This window comes from Desmodus rotundus, chromosome 7, assembly GCF_022682495.2.
Source record: "Desmodus rotundus isolate HL8 chromosome 7, HLdesRot8A.1, whole genome shotgun sequence".
Taxonomy (NCBI): Eukaryota; Metazoa; Chordata; class Mammalia; order Chiroptera; family Phyllostomidae; genus Desmodus; species Desmodus rotundus.
This window is the reverse complement of record NC_071393.1, coordinates 115871275-115893763: the sequence shown is the minus strand read 5'-3', so window position 1 is coordinate 115893763 and position 22489 is coordinate 115871275. Positions and strand designations below refer to the sequence as shown.

Here is a 22489-nt window from a genome sequence, read left to right as displayed (position 1 = left end):
TGGCTTTTGTTGAGAGGCCCCTGTTTAGAAACATCTGCTGGGTTCTGGTTTTTCTTGTGGACGTGTGTGTTTAATATCTGAGCCCAATTAGCCACCAGGTGCCCAGGAGCCCTTCTTGGTAGGTATTTTCTTTCTTGGGGGTTGGCAGTAGTTAACTAGGATACAGCAACGAGCAAGCCATAGTCAAACTTTACTCAAATGAAGTTTATTTATTTGTTAGAGAGAGGGAAAGGGAAGGGAAGAGAGACATCATGTGTGAGAGAAACATCAACTAGCTGCCTCCTGCAGGCCCCCAACTGGGACCTGGCCCTACCCAGGCACGTGCCCCAGCCTGGAATCAAACCACCAACCCATCAGATCACAGGCCGGCACTTAATCCACTGAGCCACACTAGCCAGGGCTGAAGTTCATTCTTATAGAGGAAGGCAAACAACAAGCAAGGAAACAAGATAATTTCAGCGATAAATATTATGAAGAAAACATAGAATGATGGGTCTGAACAACATATTCTCGGTAGGGCGAGCAGATGACTAATTGCACTGATGAGTGAACCAGGCATGGAAAGCTTCAGGCCTGGGGGAAGGGTGATCCAGGGGGAGGCAGTTGTAATAATTGCAAAGACCCTGAGTTGGAAACAGAGTGGCCCGCCATTCAATGCATACCCAGGTGTGATCCTGATCACTTATGCCGTGAAAACGTTTGGATTTTATTCTAACTGCAATCGGAAGGCTGATTTATGTTGTTAAAAGATCACTACGGTTTCTTTGGGAGGATGTATGAACTATCTACTATATTTAGAGTCTAAAATACTTGTCATAAAAGTTTAAGTTCCATTTCTCAGCTACCTCTTGTTGAAAGGGGAAACCTCCCATATGCAGAAGAGGGCGCTCTAGGCACCGGCTCGACAGAATGTAGTGCTCAGCACTCTTTAGTTCTTTTAGAGAAATCATCTGCTTCCGGGAGTGGCCGCGTCGCCCCGCGCCGTCCTCTCTATCCGCCCGTATCGGTGGTCGTCGGGGCCCCGCCCCTCACCGGGCGGGCGAGCGCGGCTTGGACTTTGACGGAGCTGATACCCGGGCAGCCGGGCTAGGGGTTAGTCGGAATCTGGGTCATGTCAGTCCCGGGGCCCGCACCGGGGGCTGCCGCCAGGTAAGCAGGACAGCTGGGGAGGAAGGTCGGCCCTCAGGGCTTGCTACTCGGGGCTCTGTGGGAAAGCGGCTCTATTCCATTCCGCCCGCGTCCGCGGCGCTTGAAGAGCCGCGGTCCCCACGAAAGAGGAGCTCGCGAAGGGGCGCCCACGCTCCCTCCGATCCGAAGTCGCCCTCCACCTCCATCTCCTGCACCCTGGATGTACTAGCCCTTTCTTTACTTTCTCCCTCCCCGTCTTTCCCCTCGAGTGCTTGGAATTGAGTTGTTTATCCCTCTCGGTTCTCGGCACACTTGTGGCCCATGGCCCTTCTTGTGTCTTACCACCTTCTGCCCTTCGTCCCTTCTTTTCAAGCCCCTGTCACTCCCCTTCCCAGACACACGCTCTGGTGTATTAAAGGAGTGTCTTTACAGCCCACCTTACATACGTTTGCGTGTATGTTACCTTGGCAAATACTGGTTTTGAATTTACATAAATGATAATATGCTGTGACTTTTAAAGAAACTTTTAAAATTCAGTGTTGTGTTTTTGAGATCATAAATGCTATAGTACAGAGTTTTCCCCTCTGAGTGCTCCATGGTGCTGCCCCGAGCATTAGATCTTATTTTACTTTCACATTCCCCTAGTGATGGACACTTAGATTGCTTCCAGTTTTTAACCACCACGAACCGTACTGGCACTTGTCTCCCTGTAGGATAGGGGTGATTTTCTCTGGATTAGCCACTCCAGGGTAGGATGCTAGGTCGCACCTATTCTGCTAGATCGTTCTCTGGAATGGTCACACCAGGTTATACTCCCCGAGGGCATGGAGTAAAGATTCCTCTTTCCCGGTATCTAACCCCGCCTCTGGCCCCGACCGCCCAACGTTTGTGGTTTTCTAATGTTTATTGCAGGTAAGGTGGTATGGTATCCCGCTGTGTTAATTTTCGTGTATTAAGCATTTGGGCTTCCTGTTTTCTGAATTGCCTGTATTGTGTGGATTTCCTGTTTTCCTGACTTGTAGAAATTCCTCGTATGCTCTGGATTGGCTTTACACTGTGCAAATAGCTTCTCTAGCTTTTTAAAATATTTTATTTATTTATTTTTAGAGAGAGGGGAAGGGAAGGAGAGAGGGAGAGAAACATTAATGTGCGGTTGCCTCTCATGCGCCCCCTACTGGGGACCTGGCTCACAACCCAGGCGTGTGCCCTGGACTGGGAATTGAATTGGCGACCCTTTGGTTCACAAGTCAGCACTCAGTCCATTGAGCCACACCACCCAGGGCTACCTTCTCTGATTTTCAGTCTAATCTATGGCATTGAACAAAAATGTTTACTTCTAAATTAAATCCATTAGTTTTCCCATTTATAGTTTGTGATTTTGAGGCAATTCTTCTTTCAAAATTGTCTTTCCACTGTATCTTCATTAAGATATTCTTCAACATCTGCTTTTATTACTAAATACTAGTGTTACTTTCCCCATTTAGATTTTTAATCCATTTGGAGTTTTCAAAGTTTATTTTTGTAAATGACCTAAATTTTCCTCCACCATTTTTAATTAATAAGGAGTGAATCAATAATTTAAAATTAGAGAAGCTGTGTAGAAGAGTCAAGAGCACCGGTCCCTAGAGCCAGGCTGCCTGTGTCCAAGCCCTAAGGCTGCCCCTTCCCAGGTGGGTGACAGGGCGAGCGATTTAACCACCTTCGCCTCCATTCCTCATTCGTAAACTGGGATATAGTCTCCCTCTGTTAGAGGTGTGACAATTGAGTGAATTCATACATGTAAAACATGTACAGAACAGTACTGGGCACATAGCACATTTTAATAAATGGTGACAACTTTACTATTAATATGTCCTTTCTTGTGATATAACCTCTATTATGTGCTCATGTAAGGCCTATTTTTGTTTGTTTTTGTTTGTTTTTTTGGTGTCCCCGTTCCATTGCTTTCTTTCTTCCCCTATTAATACCATACTTCGTTTCTACTCCAGCCCTGTAATGCGATATGTTTTAATAATGATGATTTGGGTCTCTTCCTCCTCCTTTCCTGTTCTCCACAATTGTTATTCATGGGCCTTTATTTCCATGCAAAGTTCCTCAGAGAAGCCTGGCTTTTGGTTGGTATGTTGGATTTATAGGCTACTTTTGTTAGAAATGAGGTCTTTATAATTTAAGTCCTGCCAACTCTGTGTAAGTCTTCTTTCACATCCTGTAACAGAGTTCTTCGTTTTTCCTCCAAAACATCTTATATATTCTTTTTTAAAGAAAATTCCTGGATAGTTTATAGTTTTTCTATACTTTTCTTACTTTTGTAAATGACATTTTCTTTATATTTCCTACTTGATTGTTGGTATAGAACACTGTTGATATTTATATGTTAGCTCTGTATCTACCTTAATTTCTTGAATTTCCAGCATTTTGTCTACTTACTTGCTGTGTTTCCTTTGTAAATGATCACATCGTCTCCAAGTAATGACAGTTTAGTCTCTTCCCTTTCGATCCTTCTACCTCATTTCTTTTGCCTGCTTTATTCCGTTAGCCAGGACCTTAAAATCCTTGATGAATTGGGCTTCCCTGTCTTGTTTGTGACCTTAAAGAGGATGTGGCTAGAGTTTTTTCATTAACTATGTTTTTTACTGTAGATTTTTGGTAAATAATCTTTTACAGCATTATTCAACTTCAAGAAATTCCTTTCTATCCCTGGTCTGTTCCCAGCCTAGTGTCTGCATGGCCTGAACAGTCTCCCCCAGATCCCCGACCCCCCTGCCCCCTGCCAGAATAATATAGCTGATCTTGGTAACTGCTCTCTAAGGCTCAACTGCCCTCTTAGGTTTCTCCCTGCTTCTCCTTCTCTTCTTCAGGCCCAGGTTGGATCTGCAGTTCCTCCAGCGGTTCCTGCAGATACAGAGGATTTTGTTCCCCTCTTGGTCATCCCAGAACGCCTTGATGTTCCTGACCCTGTTGTGTGTGGCCCTCCTGGGTGAGTGAGCGAGCCCAGGCTGGACGGTGCTAGGCAGCCCAGGTCCAGGTCCCTTTCCTTCTCTCTGGGGTGTTGATGAGGCAAGGACTCAAGAGGAAGCCTCTCTCCTTCTTTTTGCCCCCCAACCCTGATTTCTGTCTCCTCTCTCCTTCCCCCCAGAGCAACTGGTGATCTACCAGGTTGGCCTGATCCCCAGTCAGTACTACGGGGTCCTGGGAAACAAAGACTTGGATGGGTTTAAGGCCCTGACATTCCTGGCTGTCGTGCTCATCGTGACCAACTCCATGGTAAGGTCTTCTGCCCGTGCCTCCCCTACGCTCCAGCCTGTCATGAGTGGACGCTCAGTGGAGCTTAGCCACTAGGAAGCAGGGATCAAGCTGTGGGTGTGTGTCTCCTCCCTTTTCTAGGAACTTGAGGTCAGAACCCTACTTAGGGCATTGACCTTGCTGTTGGCCCATATGGACCAATTCCTTGAGTGTTTCAAGCTTCCAAGCCTAGTCCATGACTTCTGGTTTAATTCAGCATTTAGCGTAAATGAGCATTGTTCTTTTCATTCCCAGAAGTCTTGCTTCCGGAAGCTCCAAGCACTTGAAAACCTGGGATCAGCAGCCAGAGCTGCCCTTCCTGTGTGGGACCGCAGCTGTGACTCAGCGGGCACCTTGTCATGCCCCCTAGCTTTGGCACCTGCTGTTTTCTTGCAGAATGGCCTCCTTCCCCCGCCCTTCGTCCACTTGGTTAATGCCTGCCCCCTTTTCAGGGTTGCTCTGTTGTTACCTTCAAGTCCTCCTCACCTTTCTCCTCCATGTTTCCTCCACCAAGCGCTGTCCTTTTCTGTACGTAGTACTCGGAGTTTACCTCTGCTGTCACACTCCAAACACTCTTGCAGTTGTCTGTTGCCTGGCCAGACTGAGCTCTTTGCTGTTTCCCTCGTGCTTAGCACACCGGTGCTCCGTAAATGGGGACTGATGAGCGCCGGGGTCCTGCTCATCGGAGACTCTGGCAGGCCACACTGATTGTTTCCGTGGTTCTTAGAGACGTCTTATCACGCTTCGGCCCTTTGACCTATCTCTGGTCACTAAGCACCTGTGTCTACAGAACCTTGTTCCATGTTTTGGGACAGAAGAGTAAGAACGTAAATAGAATAGAAAACACTGTCCCCCGTCTCCAGAAGCCCATCTGCTCTCAGATTAAGATGGTGTAATGTTAGAGAGGGACTAGGTACTGAAGGACCTTGGTAGGCCCTTCAGTGTCTGGTGAAGGAGTAAACTCATGAGTGAGTGAGGAAGGGACCAGCCCCATGACGGTCGTTTTAAACAAGCAGAAGTGCTGAGTGGGCAGAGTGCTTAGAGTGGGCTGGGACTGGTCGGCAGATGCTTCCTGTTAGCCCCGGGCCTTGAGCTGAGTCTTGCAGGACTCCACTCTCCCTTCCCCTTGCCTCCCCCACTGCACAGCTGAAGAGCTTTGACCAGTTCACCTGCAACCTGCTGTACGTGAGCTGGCGGAAGGACCTCACCGAGTACCTCCATCGCCTCTACTTCCGAGGCCGCGTGTACTACACCCTGAACGTGCTGCGGGATGACGTCGATAACCCGTAGGCCTCCCCTCTCAGCCCTTGCCACCCTCTGGGTCAGCCTGGAGGGTTTCCGGGGCAGGTTGGATCTGGAGATTACTTACAGTTACCTGCAGATGTTGACAAGAGCCTTAGGGGAAAGGCTCTGCAGAGGAGGCCTGGAGAGGCTGCAGGGCTGAGAACAGGGACCTAAAAGTAGGAGCAGCTCCCTTGTGTTCATTTCATACCCTGACTTCCAAGCCAGGCCCCCTCTGAAGAGAGTGTCCTTGGTAGAAAAAGCTAAAAATCCAGCTGCCAGAGTTTCAGTAGTAAAAAATTGTTGTCTAGGACTCAGTCTAGGATTTAACTCTTAAAACTGTCACCTCCTAGTTTATAGGCCTTAAGTTCGCTAAGCCCCGGGTTCGCTTTCTGTAAAATGAGGACAATAATAGTTCTTATCTCAAAGAACTTAGTGAGGGTGAAATAATATTCATGTAATGCACATAGACAGGCCTGGCACGTAGCAAGCGTTCCAATGTAAGTTAGCTATTGTGATTTTACAGGTGAGGAAACTGGCCCAGAGGGTGCAAGTGACATGCCCAAGGTCACGCCTCTCATTGGAGACAGGAGTCAGTGTGGCCCCGCTGGTGCGATAGGACGTATGGGGTCTGTCCCCTTACTCATTCCCTCTCCACCCTCCCAAGCACTCTGCTTCCTGAGGTGACCTTTCCTCGGATCAAGCTGAGCTTTGCAGCAAGATTTTGTGGAGGCTACTACCGCTGCCTACTCCCTCTCCTGGGCCTCTTTATGGCTCAACCTGTGGAAGCTTCCACAGCCAGACAGCTAAAATGTGGACAGGCCCAGGCTCGGGAGAGAGGGAGAAGTGAGAGCAGTGGGATAGTGGGGTGGCTTCTCCGACCATCCAGAAGCTCAGCCTGTGTGCCCTCAGAACTGGATCAGGACCCCTGGGTGCTGAACCTTTCAGTTGTCACTTTTTCTGAGCGGTAAACTGAGGCACCATAAGACGCAACTCTCTAGAACCCTGCTTTGAGGTCCCGAGGCTCTCACTGCCTCTGGGAAACCAGCCCTTGGCTGGGTCCTTCCTCCGCCAGGGTCTCTGAAAGGCAAGGTACCATGGAACTGCCGTAGCCTCTCCACCCTGAGCCCAGCCCCTGGGTCCAGTTACTCTGTGCTGTTGGTTCCAGGGACCAGCGCATCAGCCAGGACGTGGAGCGGTTCTGCCGGCAGCTCAGCAGCATGGCCAGCCAGCTGATCATCTCCCCCTTCACCCTCATCTACTACACCTATCAGTGCTTCCAAAGGTGAAGCCTCTCTTGCTAGAGTCCCTCCACCTCTCCTGCCAGGGATTTCCCCAAATGTCCTTCACTCACACGAACTGTCCCAGGTCAGGGTCCAAAAGAGGCTAGTCCCCCCTTCCTTCCACCGGTCTTGTCACCCTGCATGCTTAGGCCCCTGCGCTCCCATTGGCCCCACGGTGTTTCAGTGTCACAGGGATCTGGTGCTCTGACGGCTGCCACACAGGAGCCGAGGCCTCACAGCGCTGCTGAGATTGAGCCCGGGCTTCCTGAAGTGGGGCGGGATTTGGGGCTGAGGCCTTCGGGGAGACGTGGCACCCCCCACCATCCCTCCCTCTGTCTTTCAGCACAGGCTGGCTCGGGCCTGTAAGCATCTTCGGCTATTTCATCCTGGGAACTGTGGTGAACAAAATGTTGATGGGGCCCATCGTGGCGAAGCTGGTGCAGCAGGAAAAGCTGGAGGGGGATTTCAGGTGAGTCTGCCATTTTTGAGATTTCTAGGCTGGGCATAATGGCTAAGGAGTGGGGTCTGGAGTGAGGCTGCGTAAGTTGAGATCACACCTATGCCGGTTAAGGGCCATGTGCTCTTGGCTGAGGTCTTTACCTGTCTGACCTTGGTTTCCTATCCTAAAATAGGGATGGTACTGTCGCCTCCGAGAGAATTGTGAGAATGAATGAGATTATACATGAGAAGCACTGAGAACAGTGTCTGGTTGGCCATCATCACCGCCATCTCTTGGCCTTCTCAGGTGCTTCATGCTTACTGACTTTAGAGAGAGGGGAAGGGAGGGAGAAGAAGAGAGAGAAACATCCATCGGTTGCCTCTCACACGTGCCCCAAGTGGGATTGAAACCGCAACCCAGGCCTGTGCCCTGACCAGGAATCAAACTGGCAGCCTTTTAATTTACGGATGGCTCTAGCTGACGGAGCCGCACTGGCCACGGTGCGGGCTTCTGTTTCAACCACCGTTTCGGATCAGCTGAAGGATTCATCCTCCACTCTGTGCTTCGTGGTCTCCATCAGGCCCAGCCCTGGGAGGAGAACGTGCTATGAGCACCCATCCTCTCTGGAGAGAGTGAGGGGCTGCCCTGTCTACAGGGCTCTCACCACCCTGCCCAGGCCTGGCACTCTCCCAACCCTCCCCCGTGACATTCCACAGAGGGATAGGCCTGAGGCAGCTGAAGTTTCAAGGTGGAGCTGGACTTGCCCTTATCCGGAGGTCTTTTTTAAATTTTTATTGATTGATTGACTTTGGAGAGAGAGAAACATCAGTTTGTTGTTCCACTTATTTACGCACTCACTGGTTGGCTCTTGTATGTGCCCTGACCGGGCATCAAACTCGCAACATTGGCGCATCAGGACGACTCTCTAACCAGCTGCGCTACCCGGCCAGGGCTTGGAGGTCTTGATCCAGGCGTCCAGCAGGAGGGATCGGTACTGCCCATTGTCAGCACACATTTTCCTTTGCTCTGTCCAGGTTCAAGCACATGCAGATCCGTGTGAACGCTGAGCCTGCTGCTTTTTACAGGTGAGTCTAGTGGAAATAGTTCCCTTCTGCCTCGTGGGAGCTTCTGGTGGAGATGGCAGAGAAGGGAAGCTACGTGGAACAACCCTCCCACCGTCACCAAGCGCAGAGGCCAGGCGTCCTTACACTGGGCTGTGACCCCCTCCCCGCATCTCTCCCCGTCCTTGTCTGCCTCACTCTTGGGTCCAGGAATTTGTTTCTGGAGCTGGGGGTTCCTCTTAGTAGCCTCGCACGTGGCCTAAGTTTGTTCCAAGAACAAAACAAGCGAATGCTGTATCGTCTTGCTGATGACTGTAAGGCGTGGCCTCTGCCTCTGTTTTTCTGTAAAATGGCTTTATGCCAGTGCCTGATGTCTAGGGCTGCTCCTTTGTCGCATAGCAGGGAATGAGAGCCTCCCACACGGGACTCCCCACAAGCACTGTACAAGTGACGTCCAAGTGGTTCTGTGCTTGGTCTCCTGACAGCAGCATTGTGAAATCCCATTCCTTCCCTCGGGGCCGGAGAGTGTCCTGTGCTGCTTCCCCTGAGGCCTCCGGAGTCCTGTTTGGACTGATAGGGTAGGCAGGCCCGGGAGGTTTGTGTTTAAGGAGAGGGAGCTAGTCTTCGATCTGGATCCACAGAGCCCTGGGACCTTTGCTCTTCTGCCAGTCTCTGGCATTTTGCATCTTCCACCACTTGGGGGCGCCAGGAACACGAGGACTGAGCTGGGGTTTGGTTGTGTAGTGGGTAGGCCTGGGTCTGTGCTAAGTTTTTGGATTCTGCAGCCTCTGCTTGTGATACTCTGGGCTCTGGGGAAAGCAGGTTGGTTCTTGGAGCTCTGCATATGTTCTTTTTTTTTAGGATTTTATTCATTTTTAGAAAGAGGGGAAGGGAGGGAAAAAGAGAGGGAGAAAAACATCAATGTGCGGGAGAAATAATTGGTTGCCTCTAGCACATACCCCACTGGGGACTGGCCCACAACCCAGGCATGTGCCCTGACAGGGAATCGAACCAGTGACCTTTTGGTTTGCAGCCCAGCACTCAATCTACTGAGCCACACCAGCCAGGGCTGGGTGTGTTCTGTGGCCTCTGTGTCCATCTTTATGCAAAATCTGAAATGCCCCCTCTACTCACCTCCAGCTTTTTCTGCCTCAAGAATTTCCTCTTATCCTTGAAGCCCCCAGTCACCTCCTCCTGAGAGTTTTCCCAGACTTCCTTAGCGGTCAAGCCGATCTGTTGCCACAGCCTGAAGATACTCTGTGTGACACTTCCCATGTTCCAGGTGGGGAATGCAGAGCGCCTGCCTACCCCCCTGAACCGGGAGCTTCTCCAGCACGGGGACTGTGTTACCACCTCTTCATCACACTGGCTGACTAGCACAGACCCTGCCACGTACTGACCGCTCCCTGCACATTTGTGTAATAAAGCAGCTGCTGTGTATTGGGGCCCCTCCATATGCCTAGCACTTTATATTCAGAAATTCTCACTCTAGCCTATTACACAGGTTATTACAAGTTCTATTTCACAGATGTGAAAACAGACTTGCAAGCTTAAGTAACTTGTCAGTGTCCCCCAGCCAAGTAACTGACCAGAGCAAGGGTTAGAACCAGGTCTGGCCAATCTGGAGTTCAGGTTCTTTCAGCAGACCAGACCACGTTGAATGAATGAAGCACTAAATGTGTGCGAGTGTTAGGAAGGGTCAGAGGTAAAGATCGTTTGGGTGGGCTTGGTCCCTAAAGGAGGGTGTGGTGAGGGACAGAGCCCCCAGCCTGGCCGAGGTTCTCCAGCCCCATGGACATCCCCGCCTTTCTCATCAGAGCTGGGCATGTGGAGCACATGAGGACTGACCGCAGGCTGCAGAGACTCCTTCAGACCCAGAGGGAGCTGATGTCCAAGGAGCTCTGGCTGTACAGTGAGTGAGGGGGAACCCAGGCAGGCAGGAACCACAGGATTGATCAGGATAGCCCCCTCCCCTACCCTCCCCCCACTTCCTCTCTGCACGGGTACCTTGCTCTACCAGGGCAGCCGTTGCCTTCGCCACATGCGCCCTCTGGAGCACGAGGGTTCGGGGAATGGAGGCCCTGCTTGGCTTTCTGCTCCCCTGGGAGCGCAGAAATGTTCCCGGGTCTCACACACGTGTCTTCCACAGTGGGTGTCAACACCTTTGACTATCTGGGCAGCATCCTGAGTTACGTTGTGATCGCAATCCCCATTTTCAGTGGTGTTTATGGAGACCTGAGCCCCACAGAGCTCAGCACCCTGGTCAGCAAGGTGAGAACCCCTCCTGGTGACCCCTCATGCCACACCCCACCCTGGGGCCCAGTGCTCACTGCTCCCCACTCCATCCAGAACGCCTTCGTGTGCATTTACCTCATCAGCTGCTTCACCCGCCTCATTGACCTCTCCACCACGCTCTCAGATGTGGCTGGTTACACGCACAGGTGAGGCTGCATCCACCCCTCTTGTTCTTGCACAAACAAAGCATGTGCACTGGGGGACATGGCTGAATGGGAAAAGAAACAGAAAAACTCCCGTCGTATCCCAGCGGGCACAAGAGAAGAAGGATTCTTACCTTTGTCTGGGCCCCCAGATCCCCGCCTCAGGTTCTCACTTCTTGCCTAGGATCGGGGAGCTTCAGGAGACCCTGCTGGACATGTCCCTGAAGTCACAGGATGGTGAGACCCTGGACGAGAGCGAGTGGGACTCACACAGGTAAGTGCTAGGCTGGCAGTGTTGGTGCTGGTTGAGAGCGCAGGCTCTGGAACTGCCCGGGTGCGGTTCAGCCAAGGGCCCTGTGCTTTCCCAGCTGGGCAGCAGAGTTGTGTGGAGCAAATGAAAGACACTGTGTCCTGTGCCAGGCGTGTGGCAAACACTCGTCCTTGGTGCTGCTGCTCTGGTGTCCGTGTGTTAATCCCCACCCTCCCAGCCCCCAGCCCCCACCCCCCAGCTGATGGAAGCAAAGTGCCCACGCCTGCCTGGGCCTGAGATAAAACAAGAGTCGGAAAAGTAGCCCTCCTCTTCCTCTTCTTCCTCCCCCTCCCTCTGAGCCCTGCCCCATGCCTCTCCTCCTGGCGTGTCCGTCTTTGTCCCCACGCTTCACTCAGGCCTGGAGATGCCTTTTCTCACGGATCTCTGCAAGCTGTGGTGTCCTGGCCTTTCTGTGCATTAAAGATGTGTTTCACGTCCTGCCTTTTCTTCATCTCTAAGAGAGGACATTAGTGTTCGACCTTCTCCGTAGGGTTGTGAGGACTGGGCGCCCTGACTTAGGGAAAGTGCTTAGACAGTGTCTACAGGGTCAGCTTCTGAAAGTGGGGACGTCCTGAATCCCAGGACCTACACTCAGCTCTCTTCTTAGACACTAAAGCCTTAACTGTTGCCCTGCTCAAAATTCAGGCTTCGTGCAGCCGTGAGCCCAGAGGCTGGCGTGCGGGTGCTGGGGCTCTGGGAAGCCAGGGCTGCTGTTCTCGGGGAGGTGGGCATCTGTGGACAGCCAGAAACCCCAAAACCCTGTCATGTCACCACCCCGTTCTTACCCTCTTGTCGCTCCCTGACGCCCTGGAAACTCACCGACGTTCGGATGAGACCACTTCAGCCCCGTGACCCTGAGCAAGTTGCTTAGCCAAGGCCTGACTTGGTTTCCTCATTTGCCAAGTGGTGCTAATACCTGTGATTCGTGAGTGTTAGGACTGACTAACATTGGCCACATGTGGGTCTCTGCCCAGCCTGGCACAGAGTAGGCGCCCACTCTACCTTGGTGTCAGTTCGCTCAGGCCACCCAACCAAAGTCACTGGTCGGGCACCTTAAACCACAGACGTTAGTTTCTCACAGTCCTGGAGGCTGACAGTCAAGGTGTGGCAAGGTGGTTTCCTCTGGGACCTGCCTCCTTGGCTTGCAGATGGCTGTCCTCTTGCTGAGTCCTCGCGCGGCCTATTCTCTGCATGTACACCGGCATCGCTCCCTCTTCCCGAGGGAGCAGGGCGTGCCAGTCGCACTGGACGAGGGCCTCACTTCAATGCAGCTGCCCCTCTAAAGACCCTGTCCCGGGTGCAGCTGCATGCTGAGGGGCTAGGGGCTACAAGGCTAGAACTTCTGCATATGAATTTGAGGGCACAGTTCCGCCCAGCAGCCCTAGTCCAGAGGTTATATGTCCCCAGGAGAAGAGCCTCCCCTTGGCAATACTGACCCTGTGTCTGCCCCTGTGCCCTGCTCCCTGCTCTAACCCCAGGGCCCCAGGATGGCCAGCAGCAGAGCCAGCAGACACGGCTTTTCTTCTTGAGCGGCTCTGCATCTCTGCCCCCTCCTCCGACAAACCCTTAATCAAGGACCTGAGCCTAAAGATCTCCGAGGGGCAGAGCCTGCTCATCACAGGGAACACGGGCACCGGCAAGACCTCCCTGCTCCGGGTCCTGGGCGGCCTCTGGGCGAGCACACGGGGTGAGGACCAGCCGCCCTGTCCCTGCGCCTGGCAGGCGTGTGTGTGTGTGTGTGTGTGTGTGTGTGTGTGTGTGTGTGTAATCTAGCCTTTCTTTCTTGTTTGGGAGAGGGGTGGGAAGCAGTTACCTTCTCTGGGAGGTCCCCAAAAAGAGGTTTCGTGTGCTCCATAGGCTCAGTGCAGATGCTGATGGACTTCGGACCCCACGGGGTGCTGTTCCTGCCACAAAAGCCCTTCTTCACTGACGGGACTCTTCGGGAGCAGGTCAGCCTGGGACCCACCCCCACACCCAAATGGGACCTCTGGCAGTGTGACAGGTTCAGCCCTAGGGAGCTAGGGGACAGAAGGAGGGTAATAAAACGGCCTGGGCCCAGGAACTCCCTGGCTCTAAGATTGCCAGGGTTGGCAGAAGTAGGTTTGCACTTGTAATACAAATAAAGAATACAATAGTTAATAAGTACTAATACAGGAATAAGCTGGGTTTGGCGTACTCACAACTGTAAACCTACTTTTGCCCACCCTGTATTTTATCCACATCCATGGATTGGGGCCATGTACTCAGAGCAACTCTGGGGCCAGTTACCTGTGGGGGCTGCAAGTGCAAGGTCCCAGTGTTTGTTGAACACCAAGGTCGGATTCTGGGGACCCTGTCCTCAGGAAGTTCAGACTCCCCCTCCAGACACACATCTGGAGGTCGCAGTGACCCTGCGCCACTGTCTGCCGCCCAGCCTCCTACTGGAGCCTTGGCCAGAGGGCTCCGTACTCCCCGCATGAGGGTAGGAGCCTGTCCTCTGGCGGTTCCAGGGCTGTTCCTGGGGGAGGGTGGGCAGTGTGCGCCCCCACCTCTGTGGTCCCCAGTCCTAAGTCGGTGGCTTTTCGTTTTACCAGGTGATATATCCCCTGAAGGAGATCTACCCGGACTCAGGTGAGCGGGGTCTCCTCAGGGCATCCCTACCCTTCCAGACTGTGGCCTTACCTGTGCCTTTGGAATAGCCTCCAGCCAGGCAGTGGGGTTCAGTTGGGACCCCCCTCCTCCTCTCACAGTTTACTCTTTTGGGGTTTGTGCTCTGACCTCATCTGTTTGGCTTCCCCTCCGTGAGGAGAGCACCCACTGGAAGAGGTACTTCCCTTCGCCTGGCCCTTCCCCCTTTGGGTCTGTGACCAGTCACTTCAGAGCCTCAGCCCAGGATCGGAGGCCCCACCCGTACCCCCCTGCCCTGACGTAGCCCATCTGTTCCGGTTCCCCAGAAGGAGCTGGCTTCTTGAAGAAGGTCTCTCTGTCTTGCAGGTTCTACTGATGACGAGAGGATCGTGAGGTTCCTGGAGCTGGCAGGCCTGGTAAGTGCAGGCAGGCCCGGGGCCCGCCCGCCCGGTAGTGCTGACCACTGTCCCTGAGCCCTGGGCTGCAGCGAGGGGAATGGGAGTGCAGATGGCGGAGGGACCTGTGGCCAGGTGTGGGCAAAGAGGGGATGCACTCTGGACTTTAACACAGTAATGAAGCCGTTGTTACAGAGACAACATGCGTCTTCTTGTCACCACGCTCCAACAAGCATGAACAACGCAGTTGACAGGCTGTTCCTCTCTGCCGGGCGCACTGCCCCCACAGCCCCCACTGCCCCCACCTCGGTGCACCTCTGGGGTTGTAGATCTGTCCCAGGCCTGCGTGTGGTGGGTGGGGACTGAGGTCGGGGATGGGCACTTTGATGGACATCGTTTCCTCTGGCTGTGTTACAGTCCGACCTGGTGGCAAGGACAGAGGGCTTGGACCACCAGGTCGATTGGAACTGGTAAGGAGGGGCTTGGGGTGCTCCAGAGCCATTTCCCTGAAGAGAGTGGGTTCCAGAGGTCCAGTGAGGGGGTAGAGTGGCTCCTGACCCTGAGTCCAGGGTGCACGCCCTGGGGAGCAGGGTTTTGGCCTCACCTTGTGTGGGCAGCAGGGCTGTGGTTGACAAGGGAAGTGACGTCCATCTGTCCTGGGCCAGCCCCTCTGCAGCAAGAACCTTTTCATGCCCAGACCCACTCTAGGCAAAAGCCAAACTAAATATATCCTCTGTCCTCCAGTGGTCTTCTCTTGTTCCACTTCTCAGGTATGATGTTCTGTCCCCTGGGGAGATGCAGCGACTGTCTTTCGCTCGGCTCTTCTACCTGCAGCCGAAGTATGCAGGTGAGGTCTGCCCTGTCCATGTGCTTGCCAGGTACCGTGAGTGCCCACAGGTGTAGCAGCGTGTGTTTGTGCGCACCTGGGGTGGTGTTGGTAGTGCAGGAGGGCACACCTGTACCTGGCCAGGCCTCTCTGTCCCTGCAGGAGAGGATGGCAGGGCTCTGCCCATAAGGCAGCGGTGCGTGGCATCCTCAGTGTGGCTCTGGGTGTGTCGCTACAAGCTTTCAGCCGCTGGAGCTGCCTTGAGAAGGCTTGTGATATTATGTGATATTATGCTCTGTGATCCATGAACAGCCATCCCCCCAGCTGTGCCTGGCAGAGGGATGGCTGGTGTGGACTGACATCCTTGGGGGAACCAGGATTTCCTGGACTGAGTGGTGCTAGGCAGTGTCTGGTGCTGATCTAGGAAGCTGAGGGGTTTTGTCCTGCTGCTGGCCAAACGCTTCCAAGATGGAGCTTGGCCTCTGCTCCTTTGGCCCATCGTCTCCCTAAGGCAGGGTTCCCATAGGCCAGAGAGCCTGCAGCCTGCCCCCCCGGGTCCCAGCCGGAAGCAAGTGTGGGTTGGAGGAGGAGCAGATGCAGGCAGGGGCAGCTCTCCATCTTCTCCCACCGGGTTCCGCCCTCAGTGCTTGACGAAGCCACCAGCGCCCTGACCGAGGAGGTGGAGAGCGAGCTCTACCGCATTGGCCAGCAGCTAGGCATGACGTTTGTCAGCGTGGGACATCGGCGCAGCCTCGAGAAGGTACCCGTGCTCACAGGACAGCTAAGTGGGAGGAAGGCCCCAGCAGCTGGGCCTGGCCGGGGCCAGAGGCCCCTCAAAATGGAGAGTGGGGGTGACAGAGAGGGCGGGGGTTGATGGCCTCCCGTCGTCGTGGCCAGGGCAGCCTGATCTCTGCATGGTGGTGATCTCTTGCAGTTCCACTCCTTGGCTTTGAAGCTCTGTGGAGAAGGAAGATGGGAACTGACCAGAATCAAAGTGGAATGAAGCCAGGGATGTGGCTGTCCCCCAGAAGGAGGCCCAAGCTCTGGGCAGGTTGGCAGTCCCCAGGGGACACCCACAGCCCCAGGATCGCCTCACAGGTTCTCTGCAGGGAGCGCGGGCAGCGTGGGCTCGGCTGGGCGCGGCCTCCAGGGGGCGCTCAGTCCTGCCAGACCTGCTGCAGCTGCCTCAGCCCATGCTCTGTGCAGGGGAAGGGCCGATTCTTCACTTCCACGTCGCTTCAGGGCTGTTTTCTAAAGGAAACCTGCCCGTGTGGGACCTACAGTGAACGAAGGGCCAGCGTGAGAGAGCAATGACTTGGGGTCAAGAGACCCAGAAATCTTTTTAGTTGGTTAAATTTTGCAATAATAGACTTTTAACTCAAATCAGCTATTTAGATTTCATAACATTTTTTAATAAAAGAGAAACATTTTTTAAAAATGTGCTGCTCTTCCCCTTTCTCTTCATTCTCCATTCTAAGACCATCTTTTAAACTGAATTTCCAGACCCGTGTTTGAGAGCCAGGAAGAGCAGCACCTGCCTCATGCCGGAACCCTCCATTCCTGGTTCCCACCTCATTCCGCGTCGCCCTTTCCTCTGTGCTGGTGGTCCCTCCAGGGCACCTTTGGGGTTTGTTGTTTTTTTGGTCTGACCCATCTGAAAATAAATCCCTTTCCCCTCAAAAAAAATAAGGTTGAGATTTTTCCAAAAAAACGTATGTTAGGGACCAACAGCAACCAGTTGAAGAGACAAAACCTCAGAACCCCAAAAGCATGAGACAGACAATCATCGAACCGCAAGTCCTTATTCTAGAACGGTGTTCCCCAAAACTCGGTTACCAGAGTTTTTGCTGGGTATCTGTACTTGTACTGTTAATGACTTCATGTTTTTAAAATGAGCTCACTTTTTTTTTATTTTTAAAGATTTTATTTAATTATTTTTAGAGAGGGGGAAAGGAGGCTAGCGAAGACCCTCAGTCCCAAGGTGCTCTCCAGAGACGTCTGCCATACTCTCCCCTTCGGGCGAGCCTGGCATCTCTGCATCCCGGGCCCCTGGCCCCGTGAGGTGTGAGCTCCGTGCGGCCAGGGCGGGGCTGTCTGCTGCGTGTGCACAGTGCTGGTCCCCAGTGAATAACTAACATCAGGGAACAGTCTGTCCTTCTGCCCCAGCTTTCCATGTCACCTTAGTCCGTAGCTTGCGCCCCAAGGTGCTGCTTCCCTGCTCACTATTGTGGTCACATCTTCCCACTGACGCTGTTTCAAAGGCCAGGGCCGCAGCCGTCCTGGGCCCACGTGCGGGCCAACATGCAGGATGGAGGTGCAGAGCTGACTTGTGAGCACTGCTCACCATTCCTCCTGTTTTGCCACCCCCCTGCTGAGGGGGGAGGGAGGACAGGCAGAGCTGTGGACCGGATGTGCCGAGTCTGTCTGCCGCTTCCTCATGCCTGGAGGAAACGTCCCACAGGCAAACTGAAGCCCTGTAAAGAAGCTAGCTTGGAATCTTCAGAAATGACCAGGTCCTGGAAGGCAAGGAAAGGCTGACTGGGCTGTTCCAGACTGAAGGAAAAGGAACTATAGAGACTTAGCAACTAAGTTCAATGTGCGGTCCTGGATTGGACCCACCACTTATAAAGAACATCATTGGAAAGACCAGCATTCTGTGGAGTAGGTGAAAATATTGTTTCAATGTCAATGTCTTGATGTTATTGGTGGTGTAGAAGTTCTCTGGGCGAGTATCCATCCTCGTTTTAAGGAAATATACACAGAAGTGTTAGGGAGTAAAGGGACCTCACATCCTCAGCTTGCTTTCCAATGGTTTGGCAAAGCAGACCATTTCTCTTTTTATAGAGAGAATAAGGCAATGTAGTAGCTGTTGAAAGTTAAAAGATCACAATTAACAATTCAAAAGTAACAGTTAAAAAAGTAACCACTGAAAGAATAAGCGCGCCCCCCCCCACACACACACACACTGCCACCTGCCCTCAGCAGAACTTGCCCTCTTCCCGCCGCAACTGCCCCCAGCCGGAACAAAAGGCTGGAAGAAAATCTAATGTTTTCATGGTTTCCCTGCCCAGCCAGACACAATTACGTATCACTCCTGCACTGCTTCCTTGACATTTCCAAGTAAAGGGGACAGACTTGGAGAGGAAGGTGTCCCTGATAGGAGGGGCTGGCAAGCACCCAGTGACACAGGTCCAGGCGGATAGCCTGAGGTCAGAATTCGGGGAGTATTCCCACGGGGACAGGGTGGAGCCGTGGGAGGGCTGGAGAGGTTAGTTATTCAGATTTTACAGCCCTTTACAGGCCACAAAGAGCCTTGGACCAGGCTGGTGAAAAAAAGTCTCATTAAGATCTCCTGGAGATGAATAAAGTGTAATAACAACAAATTTCCTGCATAAGTGAAGTAAGAAGCCAGAGCAGCGCTGCTGTGGGGTCAGCCGGTGACTGCAGACTAGGCACTCGCATTTTAAATGCCCACACAGGGATGGAAAACCGGGCCCAAGGTGAGGGCTGGGGAAACTACTTAAGCAAGCCAAGTAGGTATTCGCACAGTGAAAGAAGAAAAGCTCTCAACACAACACAAGCAGACAGTGGGGCATGAGTCAGCAAGTGCCACCAACCAGGTAGAATTAAACAAGGAGAAACGAACACCCACAGTCAGAGGGCCACCTCATCCCTCCCTGCCCCTGCCCCTGCCCCCTTCCTGTCACAGACAGGCTCCCTGAAGTCCATGCCGGGAGCAGAGCCACGCAGGTAAATCAGATGGGGCTCTTGAGTGAGAGGTGAGGAGTCAGGGGGTGGGGAGTGGCGGAGGCTGACAGCCCCTGGGAAGAGCTAGCATTGGGAGGGATCGGTTAATGGAGCAGGTGCCTGCTGGGCCTGCTCAGCTGTGACTGGGCAGGGACTTCCCTGCTGTCTGAGTCGAGGAGCCACCAGGCAGGAGGCCAGGACGAGAGAGAGACCTAAAGAAGAAAGAGACCCTGACCTGGGTGGCTTGATTGGTTGGGCATCGTCCCACAGAGCAAAAGTTCACCAGTTCGATTCCCAGTCAGGGTGTTACAGAGCAAGGCAGGGGTGGTTCACGATATATTATTACAGAAAGGATTCCCCCTTTCTGTCTCTGGAGGTTCCTTCCCCCCACGCCCACCTGCTAGGTTCGCATGCCCGCCGCCAGAGGAAAGACGTCTCTCAATGCCAGAGCCTGGTGAAAAGGAAAGGAATTATTTATTTAAAAGTTACACACACTTAAGAGTAATGACTTAATGTCTTCAATAAGATACCAAAGTCCTCTAGAATGCCCACAGATGCACGGTTCTTCCCTCTCCCTGTGCCCAGTCCGGGGTACCGTGTCTCAGGAAAAGAAGTAGAAGTCTGTGATTCAGGCTCCTGGCACCATCAGCTGGGTGGCTGCTGCAATCTCCAGTTAATCCAAAGCCATGTGGCACCTTCTCATAGCCCACCAGCAAGAGTCCTTCCTCCCCTTTCTTCCTGGCAAAGTCTCTCCTGCTGCCTAAGCCGCGTGGCAAAAAAGAAGCACTCCAAACCCTCTCTACTCTCCTTCAGAACCTTGTGGTCCTTTTCCCCATTTCAGAACTGCATGGTCCTCTTCCTTTCCCCTCAGAACCTCGTGGTACTCTCCTCTTTTACTTCAGAACCACATGGACCTCTATCTATCTACTTGCTTCAGAACCTCGTGGTTCTCCCTATTTATTTCAGAGCCGCGTGGTCTCCTCCTTCTCCCCCAAAACCTTGTGGTCCTCCCTACTACTTTGGAGCCTCATGGTCTCCTCTTTTCTATGGCTGCCGGGCCTAAGTTTAAATCCCAGTGCCCATCTTCCTTTGCAGCCCCATTTCCGACTCCTCCTACAGTCAGCTACACCTGCCAGCATCCCTGTATTCTTCCAGCTTTACTGGGCTGCCATAGTAAGTCTGGGCAGGTGTGGCCCCATGGCATGGAGCCAATCATCTCCACGCTCTCACGCAGGCCCTGTAACCAGGGGGAGTTGCTTCCCAGTCCCATCCTGGGTGGAATTTGGTCCCATCCCCCTGGCTCAAAGCATGGTCACAGCTACTTAACACATCCATGAAACCAGTTAAAGGTTATAGATATGTTAAATGACTGTGCCAGGGGTTAGCTGCAAAGCTCTTGCTACCCAAAACAGCTCTGAATGGCCCTGTTCCATGTGTCCCATCCCCCTTGGCTCAGGCCTGTGGGGATGAGGACATCCTATATACATTTTTCTAATATTTCCTGGACACCCCGAGTCCTGGACCCCATTACAAATCCCTTCTTGGGGCCCTCCTCTTGGCTGCACCCTGCTTCAATGGCACACACCTGGGTTGCGGGTTCGGTACCTGGTTGGGGTGCATACACGAGGCAGCCGATTGATGTTTCTCTCTCACATCAATGTTCTTCTACCTCCCTCCTCTTCCCTCTTTAAAAATAAATAAATAAAATCTTATACACACATTTCTCCCCCCCTCCGCCTACCCACCACCAGGGACCAAACTGGCAACCCAGGCATGTGCCCTGACCAGGAATCAACCTGGAGACCTTTTGCTTTTCAGGACAATCCCCAGCCAACTGAGCCACCGGGTCAGGGCTAAACTAGTTTATTTTTTTAAAATAAACTTTATTTTTATAGCAATTTTTGGTTTATAGAACAATGGTAAAGACAGCACAGAGAGTTCCAGTAAACCCCTCTGTCCGTTTCCCATGTGAATAACAAGTAGCTGGAAACTTTGCCACAATCGGTGAACCAGGTGGGGTGCCACCCCTCCACACCCTGGGGGAGTCTGAGAGGAAAGGGCACTGCAGCTCTGCTGGGTGCAGGAGGAAGACTCCAGGGCCCCAGTGAGCTGGGGGTGCAGGAGACAGGAGGCTGAATGGACCAGGTCCCTGAGACCCCTCAAGTCACGGCCCCACTTCCTTGCAGGCCACAGCACCGGGCCTTGGAGCCTCCCCGACCCTCACCGTCGCCTCCTCTTGCCTGACTCCTCCTCATCTGTCCTTGCCAGGCCTGCTGAGCAGCTCCAAGCAGCCCTCATAAATCAGGGCTCCTTGCCCTTTTATACTCTCTTGCTCTTGGTGAACACAGCCTGTTGGGCCTGTGGAGCCAGGGGCAACATTTCCCTTCCAGGCACTGGGATCCTGAGAAGCCCCCACGGGAGCACAGTCAGCACGGAGCAAGATCCCTCCTTGTGCTGCCCTGTTGGGCCCTGCTGTCCGGGCCCCTCCTTTCCCGCCCAGTGTCCTCCCTCTCCAGTGTCCCAGCCTCTCCCTTCCATGATGTCCCCCTGCAGAGAGCTGCATGCCTCTTCCCAGGCTTAATTCCTGGGGTGATTGTCCGGGAGGATTTCTGGCAGCTCCCAAGCCCCTGAGTGTCCCAACTGCCCCCAGATCTGAGGGTGGGGCAGCTGCCAAGGACGTTCCCCAGGCCCGAGGCTGCCTTGCTGTGGCCACCCTTCCCTTGTGCTCACGTGGGACCTCGCAACACCATGAGAGCGGTTGAGCAGACATGGTTCTGATTTAGAACGCGGGAGAGACAGGCTTCAAAGGTTAAACACCTTGACCCAAGTTTCACAGTTGTTTTTTTTTTAAGAGAGAGAGGAGTGGAGAGAGAGAAACATCAGTTTGTTGCTTCACCCATTATTACATTCATTGACTGGTTCTTTTTTTTAGTTTAAACTACTTTTTATTGTTTATGCTATTACAGTTGTCCCAGTGCTCCCCCCCCCAGCCCCCTCCACATTGGTTGCTTCCCGCATGTGCGCTGACCCGGAGAGTGAACCCGCGACCTTGGCACAGCGGGACAACACTGACCAACCGAGGTGCCTGCCCGGGGCCCCTGCTTTTGTTTTCATGTTCCTTAGCTCACACTTCCAACGCCTTAGAATAGTTACAATTTTGTATTTTATTTGTGTGATTACTTGACTTCTATCTGCCTTTCCCTCCGAATAGGACAGCTTCGCCCACCACCCGATCCCAGGGCCTTGTCCACTGGCTGGTACACCGATGCTCCATAAGGGTTTTTAAATTAGTGGACAAATGGGTGAGTTAGCGGAAGAAGATTCATTCATTCACCAACGGATTCAGTGCCAGGCCCTCTGGTGGGTCCTGGGGATAAGAGATGAATAAGGTATGATCCCGCCCTTGAAGAAATCAGCCTTGTGGGGAAGACAGACTGTAAGCAAGAACTTACAACACAATGCAGAAAATGCCTTAATGGAGGGCTGTCCCATGGGCCGTGGGACCATAGGGTCTAAGCCCTTCCTGGCGGATAGGCCTTGAAGAGTGACTGCTGGGGGTGAGCGGAGTGAGGCCAGGGCATTCCTAGCCCAGGGAGTGACAGTGAGTTCCTCCTCTGAGCCAATTTGAAACGATCTTAGGAGCTTTCTTGAGCCAACTCTCAAATGCACCCTCTCCATTCTGCTCCCTGCTC

The 22489-nt window shown here is 53.0% G+C and overlaps 1 protein-coding gene across 3 annotated transcripts; it reads left to right on the top strand.

Annotated features, from left to right (window-relative positions):
• Positions 1-988: 988 nt before the first annotated feature.
• On the top strand, positions 989-16705 carry ABCD4 (ATP binding cassette subfamily D member 4). Of its 3 annotated transcripts, XM_024568287.4 has the most exons (19): positions 989-1149; positions 3987-4105; positions 4265-4392; positions 5557-5696; positions 6860-6976; positions 7318-7443; positions 8448-8498; positions 10292-10386; positions 10624-10745; positions 10824-10915; positions 11097-11186; positions 12701-12909; positions 13080-13171; positions 13796-13832; positions 14196-14245; positions 14642-14694; positions 14995-15071; positions 15695-15810; positions 15985-16703. In XM_024568287.4, exons 1-19 carry the CDS (start codon positions 1112-1114, stop codon positions 16051-16053), a joined length of 1821 nt encoding a protein of 606 aa, XP_024424055.2. In that variant the 5' UTR covers positions 989-1111; the 3' UTR covers positions 16054-16703. The 3 variants fall into 3 exon arrangements, with proteins under 3 accessions (XP_024424055.2, XP_024424056.2, XP_045057822.2); XM_024568288.4 differs by lacking the exons at positions 989-1149; positions 3987-4105; positions 5557-5696 and having other exon boundaries at positions 4264-4392; positions 7323-7443; positions 15985-16705; XM_045201887.3 differs by lacking the exons at positions 989-1149; positions 3987-4105; positions 5557-5696 and having other exon boundaries at positions 4264-4392; positions 15985-16705.
• Positions 16706-22489: the final 5784 nt, after the last annotated feature.

Excerpts from the sequence above, each read along its gene's own strand:
- ABCD4 (XM_024568287.4), top strand. The coding sequence starts at position 1,112 with ATGTCAGTCCCGGGGCCCGCACCGGGGGCTGCCGCCAG. Across the intron at positions 5,697-6,859 it reads CGGGATGACGTCGATAACCC|GGACCAGCGCATCAGCCAGG; the intron begins GTAGGCCTCCCC and ends TGTTGGTTCCAG. Across the intron at positions 13,833-14,195 it reads GGAGATCTACCCGGACTCAG|GTTCTACTGATGACGAGAGG; the intron begins GTGAGCGGGGTC and ends TCTGTCTTGCAG.